Source organism: Stegodyphus dumicola, chromosome 9 (genome assembly GCF_044657685.1).
Source record: "Stegodyphus dumicola isolate Sdum_Otavi_A_Nest chromosome 9, ASM4465768v1".
Taxonomy (NCBI): Eukaryota; Metazoa; Arthropoda; class Arachnida; order Araneae; family Eresidae; genus Stegodyphus; species Stegodyphus dumicola.
Genome location: NC_140776.1, coordinates 147,994,162 through 148,008,152, shown reverse-complemented (window position 1 = coordinate 148,008,152; position 13,991 = coordinate 147,994,162). Strand labels below are relative to the sequence as shown.

Sequence of the window (13,991 nt, the reverse complement as noted above, 5' to 3'; positions counted from 1 at the left end):
CCATTGATTGTTTACATTTAAAAAGCAGACTAGTAGATTTGTTGCCAATCTAGAGAAATTTAGCTTCGCAACGACATAGGTAACGCCTTCATTTACGAGTATTATTGCCAATTAAATCATGCTTAATCCTTTCCGGAATTTTTTGGAGGAAATGAGTGTTTAAGATTTACTTCGTAATTTTTAATATAGATATTTTGAGTTTTTATGTATTTTTGCCTTCTCGCGAAGTGAGAACTGAATTAATTGAGTGAGACTCAACCGTCTGTGAAAAACTGTTTCTTTTTTGTTTTGTTTGCTTAATTTCTTTTATACATCATTCTAGCTTTATTATAGTATTTGAATAGAACATGTGGCAACGATTAGATAATTCTATTCTTTAAATGATATAAATTTTGTGCATTATGAGTTATAATATGAACAAAGTATAATACTGTTAAGTGAATGTAGCGCCAGAGTGTCGCTATGGTAAACAAATACTGGAGTGAATTTTAAAGAATGCATTTATTCTATTGTGGTTTATGCGCTGTCGGGGAAGTAGATTTAATTCAATCCAATAAGTTTAAATGAAATGCAAGAAAAAATGCATATAATTTAATATTCCGTACAAGGAAGTCGTGTGGTGTACACATCAGATTTATTAATTCAAATAAAATGCCGAGTTAAAATATGAAAAAAAAAAAAAAAAAAAAAAAAAGAAAAGTAAAGAAACTCTAATTGAAAACACCAGAGTCAGCAATTACGAATATCGGTGTTAAAAAATATTAAAATCTGACGTGAGTCTTTATACAGTGCGAAGAGGAGAAATCTGTTGTCGTGTTTATTGATTTAAAAATTCCTTGGAAAACGATAATGAGATTAAGGGCTCATGCGCGCATTTTGGTACATTTTAATATTAATTTAACGAAGAGACGTGCATGTTTTCAGACTTCTATTTTTGAAATAGGAGATACTACATTCTCATTTCTTTTTCTTAATCGTCTTTTCCTTTCCCATTCCCATCTTTTTTTGTGTGTGTGGGTGTTGACTTGTCTTTTTTCCCAGCGGAGGAGGGGGACTCTAAAGAACTGTAGTATTTGTATTTAACATCTTAATCTCTGTTTTCCTGAATATTTTTTAGTTATTTATCTATTTAAGGATTTTTCTTTTATTTATTTATTGATATTCTTTTATGTTTTAATGTTTCCTTTCCACCTAGTAAAAGATAAATTAGAGTATTGATTGAGATTTTAGAATGCGTGGGTTTACGTTTATATAAGATAACTGTAAGTAACTAATCTAGGAAAACTTGCATATATCTACTTGCTAATAAATATTTTAGTGAAGATGATTCTGATATGATTGTGGAGTCTCCAGTTTGTTAGGAACTATCGCATTCTCCATGTGTACTTCTGCGTTGTTACTCGTCAGCACATCCGGCTTGTAACTGTAAGACCATTGGTTCGAATCCCGACGAGGGTATAATTGATTTTTCGCTTTAATATACGGGATGCTAATAAGTCTCTGCACTAGCGTTTGAAATAAAGTTATCGGGGGGAAATTCGTCATTTCTTCGGTTTGGTTGCCTTGGGGGGGGGACTGTAAGGTATTATCGCATTTTCCCATGCAAGCTCTTGTGATGGGAAAGGTTAAAAAAAAAAATCCATCTAGATTGGAAGCAGGTGAAAGATTGATGATTCAAATCCCAGCGAAGTGAGAGTTGATTTTTCATTTGTTTGCTCCGGAAAACTTGATTACGGTATTGTTGTTACCAATCTCACTTGCTTCACAGTGGTCAGCACAAACCCACGACATTCATCGTGATAAGGAGTCAAATACCAAAACGGATTGTGAAATGGAGAGAGATGTTTCTTTTTCGTAACGTCTGTACGTACGTATGTATGTATCTTGCATAACTCAAAAACGAGTAGCCTCAGAATGTTGAAATTTTGTATATGGACTGCCACAATATATAGATGTGCACCTCCCTTTTTGGTTGCAATCGGCCACACCAAAGTTATATATATATATATTCCTCTGTTACCTGGCTCCCTGAGCTCAGTTTTTCTATTTTTATATGTTGGTAAATTTTGCATCTTTTGCTTTAAAAGTGATTGAATTAAATTTTTCCTATGTTCCGGTTAAGATTTTTATGCCTTCAGTTAATCTGCATGCAATAGTGGTAGAATTATCAACAACTTAAAAGTTGTTAAAGTTCCATTAAGCCTAACGAAGGCGCCATTTGCTGACATTTGAAACTTAATAGCATAGTGAATTAAATGAGCTTCTGCACGAACTTCAGTGCCTTTTTACCGAGTAGGCCCAAAAGTTTAGTGCACCGCCAAATCTGTGTTTCTGCCTAATTTTAATTGTAAAAATTGTATTTTTAAAGTTTTTTAATTCTGTTTGGTGTGTTAGGCTTTTCAGTGTTATCTATTTTTTTTTAATGAAGATGTTTTGAAGATTTATTTATTTTTTCCTTGCTACGAATTGAGAATTGAATTGACTGAATGAGAAATATATCTATAATAAAATTCGGGAAATAAGTTTAAATGAAATGCAGCAAAAAATATTCGTAATTTAATAGGTAGTACAAGGAAGTCATGTGGTGTCCGCATCAGATTTTTTTTCCTTTGCTTTTACTGATGAATTCGATGGAGGGAACATAAAAGTTGTGATGAAGTGGACGTCATTTATACTATTCTTCAATAAAATATTCTTTTCCTTTCTGTCTCCTTACGCAAGGAAATCTGTGGAATTCTCAAACAACATTGAAAAAGATCAACAGAGCAACATAATGTTAAGACATAGGATGGACTAGACGTACTCAACATAATCAGCACTGAAGAATTTCTGTAGAGCTTTTTTTTAGAATTTTTCGATAATCGCAATGAAAGAAAATCCGCAATGCCTTCGTCAGGTCGAACTCCTGACATCATGAATACGCGTCCAGCGCGCTTCCAGTTACACTATGAAGAAATGCGGAAATTAGGAAGAAATAACCTTATAGAATTTCAGCTAGCTAACAAAGTTTCAGGTAACCAAGAAAACGGCAAAAATCCTCAAATTGCAATACAATACCTTGAAGAAGGATTTGCCTTTCAAAACATTGTAAAAGGCAACAAAAATAGAAAAAAGTGTTCTGTATAAATTATGTAACATATGACTTTAAAAAATTACAAAACACCAACAAAAAAAAAAAATTAATTAGATTCATTATGACTTAAATGATCTTTTATTCAAATCAGTCAGATTAAACAGTAAAAATAGATATGATTAAGAACTATGTGTATTGCTTTTAAATTACTTAGTTCCTCAATCAATAACAGAGAGAATACAGCTGAAAATCACACCTCGCTCTTTGTCGAATCGCAGCACACTGTAACGTGCAAGGTAAAAATATTTTATTTCCTGTGGTGGCAACTAATTGCTTTTAAATAGCCAAGTTTGTTGAATAAATTTGAAAGATACGAAATGTCTTTAACTTTGAGGAATGGCAATACACTGGCGAACGGAAGATAAAAATGTTTTATTTTGAGCATTGGTAACACATTGCTGAAATATAATCGCTTAATTAGTTAAATCGCTAAGTTATTCAATCAAAAATTCCTTAAAGTCGTCCAAAATATGAAGCTAATAATAATGATAATAAAGCAATCGAAATTCCAGATTTAAGCATGTCCGGATAAAAAACTATGCATGTTCAAAATTTGCTGCTATAGGTGCAGTCGGTTTTCCACAATGGGAGGAACAAACGACACACATGCATACATACATATATATGCACAAGTGGCAACACACTATCACGTGTGTAATTTCATTCAAATTTCCGTAGCGGCAACATTATTTAATAATAGGGATTACGGATATAATTTAAATAAACTGGAATCAGGATGATAGAATTAAATTTGTTTGCTAGAGTACGCATAGTAGTAACATTAGAATTGTACGATTAACATACGTATACCATACCTTAGAATTTCAGTTACTAAGCCTCATTCTGCTACTATTCTATTTGATGACGTTTTCTCTGATGTCTTAATTTACATCTTAATTTTGAAGATAAAAAGGAATTTTTTCTACAGTTACTATCTGTTCCTTTAAAATAAGCACTACAAGGCCGTTTCCAGGCATACTTATTTGCGATCTTAACGCATGTTGTCGTCACCACACAATACTTAATTTCTTCACCTCATTTGAGACTGTAGTCAAAGTCAGCTTTATTTGTTAGCTTTTCATGAAGGGAAACGCACTAAACGGAAATGGAGTGGGATAAAAAATGTAGGCGACTGGAGCTATTTGCTGTAGCTATCGTTCACATAGTTACGAGGCAATCCTGGGTGGGTGGGGGAAGAATGACCATGATAGAGAAAAGATTGAACGTATTAAACATAATCAATACTGAATAATTATTAACAAGGTTTCAGCTAGGCAAGGCAATTGCAAAGACTTCAATTTGCAGTATAATCTTTTAAAGAAGGATTTGCCTTTCAAAGAATTTTAAAAGCAATATGAATAGAAAAAATAATTATACATCAATTATGTAACATATGATGTTAAAAAATCTTTAAGACATTACAAAAACAATTAAAATATATGATGAATGAAATACATTGTTATTTAAATCAATCAAATTAAACAGTAATAAACATATTCATTTCTTTATTGCTTTTGAACAGCTAATTTTTCCTTCTGTCTATTGCTGCTTTCAAAAGTTAATCCAGAGTTTTAGTCTGCATTCACAAAACATTCGTTTCATCTCCCCAATTATCATCAATTATCATCTCCCCAATTATCCCAATTTCATCTCCCCATTCATTAGAGAAACATAAAAGGACTTTGAAGAACATGAACTATGGAATATAGATTTAATATCTTTTTCATCATATTTTCAAGGAATGAAGCGGTAGATTTAAACGTATAATTCTTCAGAGAGCTGTGTAACACTTTAGCCAGTTGTATAGCCACTTTAAACGCACAATGCTGTAGACAGTTTGTTTTGTGTATTTAGACAGTCCTGTGGATAAAAATAGGGAAGATATTCTTCCTATAAAGACTTAAAACAATATTTTGATAATATAAAGAATGGATTTTAACAGTTCTCTAGAACCTTTTAAATTGAATTTTCTGCTATTCAAAAAGAAAGCAGCTATCATAAATCTTCTAGAGAAATTTTATTTCAGGTCTGGAAACCAAATTTATATGTCTTTTCTTCACTTTTACGATAAAAAGTAATTTTTCTTTGGTTACAGTCATTTAAATATCTACATCCATTCTTCAGGAATAGTGTCCCCATGCATCGATTTGTCTCCGACTGAATTCTGATAAAGCACTCAACAATTCATTTTACATTCAAGCACGATGGTTGAATGACTATAATGGTGTGGTAAATCGCGACAACATTATTCTTTTTACCTTTCTTAAGATTTAGATCTGTATTTTTATTTGATTTAATGCTGATGTATGATTATTTAAAGACATGGCGACTTTTATTTGAATCTCTAGCTTTCCTATTGAGACCTTTGAGAATTCGTAGTTTTCCTTTTGCTTCGAAACAGGTGGTGAAAGAAGGCACTTTTTTCGGACATTCTTTACTTTCAAATTTTGCTTCCCCACGAAAGCATTGCTTGGAAATATTTATTTACATTTCATCTGAACAATATAATGTATTTTGCGATTATAAATATTAATCTTATTGCAAGATTCTCACTAGTGTATTTCTCAGTTACTGTAGAAAGTGACAAATCTTAAGAACTAAATAGCGAATAATCGCTTAAGTTCGGGTGACAAAAAACAACAAGATGGAAGGGTAACTAACCCTTTATTATTCCAATAAGATTTAAAAAAACTCCGTCTTGGAGAGTACAATCAAAGCCGTCACTTGTGCTTGAACTTAGACTAAGAAATAAACTAAAACTAAGATTGACTAAAGAGTTATAGCCGAAGCTATCAAGATTCTAATCGAGTTGTCCCCTTAACTCTATTTGACTACGTAGCTTGTCAAGGGCCTGAGTACGGCCGAGCGTAATAACAGCTTTGAGAGAGAGTAGCCAAAAGGCAGACGCGCGCAAATCAGAAACTCTGATTCTCTCTAACTCTGCAAGTAAACTTCGAGGTTTAAATACCTCTCCTCCTCATTAAGTATTCAGAATGATTCCAAAACTATGTTCTGGCCGGAAGTAGTAAGTTGAAGTTAGAAATTTGACAGGAAAGGAACTTTAACTTAAAATTTAACTGTTAATAAAATTAACATAATTCTTACATTATGATTTTTAAAGTGTTTTCCGTTAGAGAAAAAATTATCTCCGAGATTAGGTATATTGCTTTTAAACAGTTCATTATTTTACACAAATGAAAAATGCACTCTCATATCATATTTACTCGTATATTCTTCTCTTTCTTTACTAAATTTATCGTACGAAAATCGAGAGGGGGAAGCCATGAAAATAGTTCAATTTTTGAAGCCCACGATTATAGTAGGAACAAAACAAATGAAAATATTCATAAATGAGCTATCAGTAACTATCACAACATTATTTATTACATTTCAGCAAGCACACTTTGACACTCTCTGAAAAGATATTTTCATTTTAACTTCCCTCTATCCTGAATTTTCCCTCTTTTATTATTGTCCATTGCTAATCCCCTAGGCTTCAAATCACTTAATGCTGCTGGAATTGCTGTCTGTGTCGTCTCCACACAATGTAGTTCGTCACCTGTTGTCATCGAAGAAGCATCTCGCTTTAGCATAAAATAGCTGGCTTCCGGGTTACACCATTGGCAATGTATCATGAGATTGGCGACTAGAGATTCTACGGGAGAGGAGAAGGAAATTAACAAGCTGCAAATTTTTCAAAATAAATTTCTTCATCTTATTACCGGAGCCGTATGGTTTCTCAAAAATGAAAATCTGCATAAAGACTTAGGCTGCAACGTTTTTTAAATGTAGGAACATTTTCTTCTTCGTTTCAAGTGTTTTCAATTTTATCTCGGTTCGCTCCCGTAAACGGCAGTGCAGTGGATAGCGTAGAGAACTATAACGGTGCAGATAGATCAACGGTTCGAGCCCATCTGAGGGCATCGTTTTTCGTCCCCGTTCAAAAACGGTCATTTCTGCATAATTTATCAATAATAATATTTGCTTCCGCACCCGTGTTTCTAAAACGTCCAAATCTGCAAAGTTTTGACTCAAAGCATGAGCTTTACTCAGCTTACCGATTCAGGTCTATGAACTTTTCTTCCACGTTCTGTGGATCTAAGATCTATCCCTGATGATTCATTTTCTTCCACGTTCTGTGGATCTAAGATTTATCCCTGATGATTCACGCAATTGTACAGCGTGTTTCAAAAAGAATATACGTATTTCGGTTGCATACATTTATTAAACTGTATGACATACGAATATGAAACTCTACACACGTATGTACGAACCTCTCAAGTTCAGATTTTCAATATGTGCTCAATCAGCGACACAAATAATATCACATCGATACTCAAATTCCTCCCATACTCGGGCAAGTATGTCCGTCGTCACTGATGTTATGACAGTACGGATGCGGATCTTCACCTCGTCCAGATTCTGTGGGAGTGGTGGTACATAAACGATGTCTTTAATGAAACTCCACAGGAAGAAGTCACAGGGTGTCAAATCCGGTGGAGGCCAGCTGAGACATGCTAAGTCGTCAGCTCCTTGATGACCAATCCAACAGTTTCGCCAAGTGCGTGATTATCTGAATCACGCACTTGGAGACACCAGTGAAGGGGTACCCCGTCTTGTTGAAAAACGAAGTTGTCTTCGTGCAGCCTCAGAAACAACCAGTTTTGTAGCATAGCGAGATACTGTTGACCTTTAACCGTGTTTCCATCAAAGATGAATGGGCCGTAAACAGATGATCGGGATATCGCACAAAACACATTGATTTTGGGCGAATCTCGTACATGTTCAATGGCTGCATGTGGGTTCTGTAAGCCCCAAATTCGAACATTGTGTTTGTTTACATGACCACTAACTTGAAAAGTCGCTTCATCACTGAACACGATGCGTTGTGTGAGAGTGTTATCATTGTCAATAACATCAATAATCTTGTTACAGATGCCACACGTTTGCCACACGTTCGCTTCTCAGCGTGCATTGGCTAGTGTAAATTCCAGAATTGCCAACTCTAATTTTTTTTGGTGCATACAATCTTCCCTCCCCATGCACCACAAATGTACGACACGGCGCTTACACAAATAAGTTAACTATTTATTATTATTAACTAAAATATTTATATTATATTAACTAAAATAAGCATTCAATGTTACATGCATAAATAAAATGAACAAAGCATAGGCTCTGCTAAGGCGAGACGCTACTTGTGATTGTCTTCGGCACCGCTCAGTTTATCTTCCCACGTGCAATGATCTACAGAACCATCGAAAAGAACATTAGATATTTCCATTTTCTTGAAGCTATTGACTATTATTGCTTCATCAACAGACAAATTCCACGAATAAAACAATTAATATGACGAAAACGACACTACGTTGAACGACTGTTTCAAATATAGGAAAGTTGACTTTCCGAATGCTTTGAGGAAGGGGAAAATTAAATAAAAGCTTAAAAAATTTTCAGAACTTTTCGCTAAAATATTAAGGGGAAAAATAGAAGAGTAAATACAGTAATATTGTTCTGAAATGTGCAGGCGCGGCAAGATAGCTTCTCGCAAAGAAGCTTTAGGGTTGCCATAAAATGGCAAGGGAAGGCAGGGTTGCCTTATTTGGCGACAAAATTGGCGATATACCATGGACGGATGGAGAACCTTCTGGAATGAACACTTACCGGTTTAGCCCAGAATGTTCTCGAACACAAGCCAAAAACTATTCAAACCCTGCTGGTACGCGGAGAGTCAGTGCGAGATAGTTAGTATTGAGTCAGTTAGTTAGTCCGTGCGGAGTCCATCGAGTTGACAGTCGGTCAGCGAGTGCCGAGTGGGTCGTCGAGTGCATTGAAAGAGTCTCTTAGTGTATAGGGGTTAGTGAATCGTCGAGAGAGTGTGTAGAGCTCCGAGAACGACTGAACCGAAGAGTCGGGATGTGTGCTCTGTGTGTCGTCGAGTGCATCGCGAGTTGTTGCTTGGAGAGTCTCGAGAATACGGGGAGTTCCGAGAGCGACCGAGCAGAGTCGGAAGCTGTACTCGGGTGCTTTGCAGCGGAGCTGTCTCGACCGTTATAGTTTGATATTATGAAAGCTGGGTCGTTAATTGTGTCAGTGTGTTTATAGTAGTTCTTCGACGACTATAAAACATAACTTTGGAGCTGTCCTGATTAATATTGGCTAAATAAAATGTGTTTCGATACTTCATCAAGTGTCGTCGTTATTCACTCAATATACAAACTCCGTACGTACGTGAAGGAAGAAAATAACGCAACAATATGAAAGCTAAACTAATGGTCTTTTTCTATGTGAATTATGAAAAGCTTTTTTCTTGCTTGTGCTTGACTGTAGGCCCTCATATAATCGAAAGCTGAAGCCAATAAATAATCTTTCAAGAATTATTTAAAGCTTCCTTAAGTTAATGAAAGCCCATAAATTTTGCGAATAAATTGGACGCAATATTTTTGACAAATCGATGATGATTAAAATTAAATTTAGACTCGAAACAAAGCGAACTAGTTTTTCTAACGTTTTATAAGTTTAAAAGCTTTTCTATTCAAAATACGATTTGAAATATTGCATTATGACAATGCTAAGATTATGTAATAGTATAATAAAGTGTAAACAAGAAACATTTATCAGTTGTTTGAATAAACGAGATTAAATTAATTCGATGAAAAATAATATAATTTTATGTGAATAATTAAAACATTTCAACTATATTTTAATTAAATGGTGGTGTAATACAGATCGCAAGGCAGAAAGAATTTTGTGCTCTATGCATCAGTAGAACAATATATAAAATATTTTTGAATGAAACTTTTGTAACGAATAATTTGTTTACATACTATGAAATTTTTGTAGAATAATTTCTATACCCCGTCTTGATTAGATTCTGGAATAAGCAGAGAAATCAACTTCTGCAACATAATGCAGAAAATAGAGAAACAAAGCTTAAAAATTTTCTGTTATGTTTCTCACGTAGTAAACTTACATGCTATTCAAATGATGTAATAAAAATTTAATAAATTTCAAGTAGTCTTTTTCTTTCAGACATGAAATTAGTATTTCATAGCATTTCAATAAAATAGCGAAAAATTAATAATTGTACAGTAAAGCAGAAGGGTAAAAAGTTAATTGCTTTGCAGAAGACGACAGCAAATGGTAAAACTCCGTAATATATTACAAATAGATCTTGTTTTAAATTCAGATACTGCCGTTAAAGAATTGCAAGATATAAATAATAAAATTACAAAACTTGCATAAACATCATTTTAAAGGGAATTAACAGAGGCTGCACTTTTTATAAGCATTCGATTAGCTTCTATTGCTAAAAATAACGGAATATTTTACCAAGGGTATCTGGAGGACTTTATTAAAAAAGTTAAGACAAGAAGACTGTGACAAAAGTGGCCAATGAATTTAATAATGCACGTACCATCCTATCGCTTAGGTTGACATGTAAAGTCAATTAGGACTTTCAAAGCAGGAAACCCCAAAAATCAGGTATGCCATCACCGCAATTCGAACTGTAGATCTGTAGAGACATTAGGTATTTTGGAAGCAGGAAAGATGAAAAATTAACAACGCCTTCGCCGGGAATGGAACCGAGGACATCTGGAATATCGGCCCAGTATGCAGAGCACCACACCACGAAGGCACGCCCATAATGTGGGAGAAATACCTTATAGATCTTCTAATTACTAGTCTTGCGTGCTATCAATTATACCAGGAAAGTACGCAGTTACGAAGGAGAAACCATCTTATAAGCAGTCTTCAGGATGAGAAGTATAGCTATGCAAGAAACAGGTGCTAATCATCCAATGTAAAGTAATCCAAGTGCAAACTACTCTCTGTTCAGAAAACTTACGTCCAATATGTCAACACAGTTGCAGATGTTCACGGTTTGTTTTGTCTTGCGTTGATTGTAACCAGGCCATAACATACAGAGGGATGCTTTAATCCCATTCGCTGTGTTTCCATCTGGATATTGAGGTATACAGCTTTACAAAATGGGAGGACATTCGTGAGTCCTAAGACAATGAGCCCTCCTCGGTGATTACGGTGATATGTACCCAGAGGGCGCACCACTCAAAGAGTTACTTGTGTTATAGTGTACTAGAAGATATAGTGGGATTATCGCCCCATACACCCCGTGTTAAAACACGGTAATCTTTTTCGTACAAATAATAGAGGGCGCTGTCAGCGCATATGCCCCATCGAAATCAGGTAGACGTTTGTTTACAATCGTTGACATCTGTCACTTGCTATCTTCCTATTAAAGATCGAATCATTACTGCTACTTTTAATGCTGTAAGTGAGCTAATAATTTTACACAATAATCTTGGGTATTCTTTTTTGTGAGCTGCTGAAACGTAATTTGATATGTCGGCAAAACTCTCACGAAAGTGTTTTGTTCCCGGCTGTATATCTGGTCACCAAAATGCCACAAAAGCATCACTGTTTAAAGTTCCCAAAGACGAAAATCTTCGTCGAGAATGGGCGAAAAGAATCTCCAGAGGAGATACAGAACTATCGATTCACCACAGTGTGTGTGAACTGCATTTTGAAGAACATTTTATTGAGAAATATTATCATCATATTGTTAACGGTGAGGAAATAAAAATTCCAAGAGGTAAACCACTGCTTAAATCTGAAGCAATACCTAGCATATTTCCGAATGCTCCAAAGTATTTCAATAAACCTCTACCACAAAAAAGGAAAGTCAGAAATAATATAACAACTGCGACAAAAAAAAAAAAAAAAAAAAAAAAAAAAAAACATGTATGAATAAAGAAAATATTAGTATTTCAAACATCCCTGTTAAAAGAACTATAGCGATAAGTGATGTAGAGACTGTCCAGTTACCTTCTCCATTTTGGTCAAAATTAAAAATCAAAAGCTGTCCTCAATCCATAGTATTCTTAAATCTGATTTGTAATGAAAATTTTCTGTACCCTTTGGTCAGAAAATTAGTCAGTATCATTGAAAAAAATAATGAATTCATTGCAGATGTTTTCATGTGTGGCCAAAAAACCCAATCTGTTACTTTTAATGCTGTGAGCGAGCTGGTAATTTTACTGAATAATGTTGAGGCAATATCTGTCTGCAGTGGAGTTGGAACCATTTTGGAATATAATCAGCACTATCATAAAAATGTAAATATTATGCATGATCAGATGTACAGTAAAAAGTGTGCAATTAAAATTAATGAGTCTGCAACATGTGTGCATTGTAAATATGTAAATAGATTACTGAAAAGAAAAATTTGTAAAAATAATTATTTGAGATCAAAATTAAGCAATAATAGAAAAAACAAATTGATATGTTGTTTAAGAAAAAAAATTACAGAGTTATCCTTAAAACTGAAGGAACAAAAAACAAATGAAATGGGCACTTCTGTTGTTGCCTCAAATCCGAAGCAATTACTTGCTATAAATGCTTTTAATAATGCCTCCAAACGTAAAAGTACTCAAGGTATGATTTATGATCCAAAATGGTTAATTGATTGTATAATAATGAGAATGAAAGGACCAAAACTTTATGAACATATCCGTGAAAATAAAATTCTGATTGTGCCTGGAAAGAACTGCCTACAAAGATATGTTAAAAATTACCGCAGTGGATTTGGTTTCTGTGATTCTGTTTTTCAGGCAATCAAAGTGAAAACTCAAAGTATGGAACCATATTTTCTCCATATTATTTAGTATTGCTTCAGGTTTATGTAATGATTTGCCTCATAAAATTTTTGTTTCCTCAACTCTGACAGTATGGCTGTAAAAGGTATCAATAAAATGCTCTTCGAAATGCAGTTTGCACATACAATCCTGATTTGATAGCTCTGTATTCCCTCAAAATTCTTTTTTCATTAATTAGAATAAAATGTAGAGGCTTTAAACAGTGACTCTCTTGTGGCATCTTATTGTCCACATGTGCAACTAACTATAAAAAAACTTTCAAAATAAATTTAGGGTTACATCAAGATAAAGTATCTCTTTTATTTTTACACCAAATAAATGGATTTTTTATACTATATATATGTGTGTGTGTGTGTATTGTCATTTCTCTCATTTCATTCATATATAATTTAATAATGTTTTGAAATCTAATTTGCACATTATTTGACTACATTCAAACAATAAAAATTTGACATTGCTAATTTTGCTTTAAGTTAACCAGATCAGATGTAATAATTTTCATTATCATTTCGAAATGAAAATTAGGTTGTTTGATTAAGGCAAAACATATGCACTACATAAATTAAACTAAGAAGAATAATGTTTTCATGGAGTACATTTTAGGGTGCCAATTCATTTCTCAAATATTATTAAATCAAACTGCCTTACTTTCATGATTCAGTTTGATTTAATAATATTTATAAGTATATACATTGCTATAATGATGTAGAAGTCATGTAAAATTTTCTATTCTAAAGTGATGATAAAATCAAAAAGCCTCTAAGAACCATGAAATTAAGGTAAAAATACATTTTTTATAACAAATACATAGATTTTATATATGCATTTTCATTTTCTCACTTTCATTTCATTCATACGATAGCGCTTTGACATTTGTTGTAAAATTTAATTTATATATAAGTTGCCTGCATTTCAAATGCAGTTCGACAATAAAAATTAGCATTACTTATTTTGCTTTTAAATTAATTAGCATCTGAGATATGATAATTTATGTTATAACTTAGAAATTATTTAGGTTGTTTAATTTAGGCAAAGCACATGAAAGTTATCTGCTTAAGAGGAGGTTTTATATTTGCTTTCGTAGAAGGCTTTTGAAGGGAAACTGACTGAGATTCACATTAGGTTTGGGGGGAAACCATACAAAATCACATGCAACCAGCCTGTTTGCTAGGAATGATTAC

At 33.8% G+C, this 13,991-nt stretch overlaps 1 protein-coding gene across 1 annotated transcript; it reads left to right on the top strand.

Moving 5' to 3' along the window:
• The first annotated feature begins 11,497 nt into the window (after nucleotides 1-11,497).
• LOC146995508 (uncharacterized) lies at nucleotides 11,498-12,819 on the top strand. Its single transcript, XM_085823130.1, has 3 exons — nucleotides 11,498-11,893; nucleotides 12,125-12,171; nucleotides 12,450-12,819. Exons 1-3 carry the CDS (start codon nucleotides 11,498-11,500, stop codon nucleotides 12,817-12,819), a joined length of 813 nt encoding a protein of 270 aa, XP_085679256.1.
• The last annotated feature ends 1,172 nt before the right edge of the window (nucleotides 12,820-13,991 follow it).

What these genes read in the sequence shown, in the direction of transcription:
- LOC146995508 (XM_085823130.1), top strand. Translation starts at nt 11,498, where the DNA reads ATGTCGGCAAAACTCTCACGAAAGTGTTTTGTTCCCGGCTGTATATCT. An exon ending in AAAAAAAAAAAAAAAAAAAA is followed by an intron (nt 11,894 to 12,124) that starts CATGTATGAATA and finishes AATTCATTGCAG; the next exon opens with ATGTTTTCATGTGTGGCCAA. An exon ending in AATCTGTTACTTTTAATGCT is followed by an intron (nt 12,172 to 12,449) that starts GTGAGCGAGCTG and finishes ATGTTGTTTAAG; the next exon opens with AAAAAAAATTACAGAGTTAT.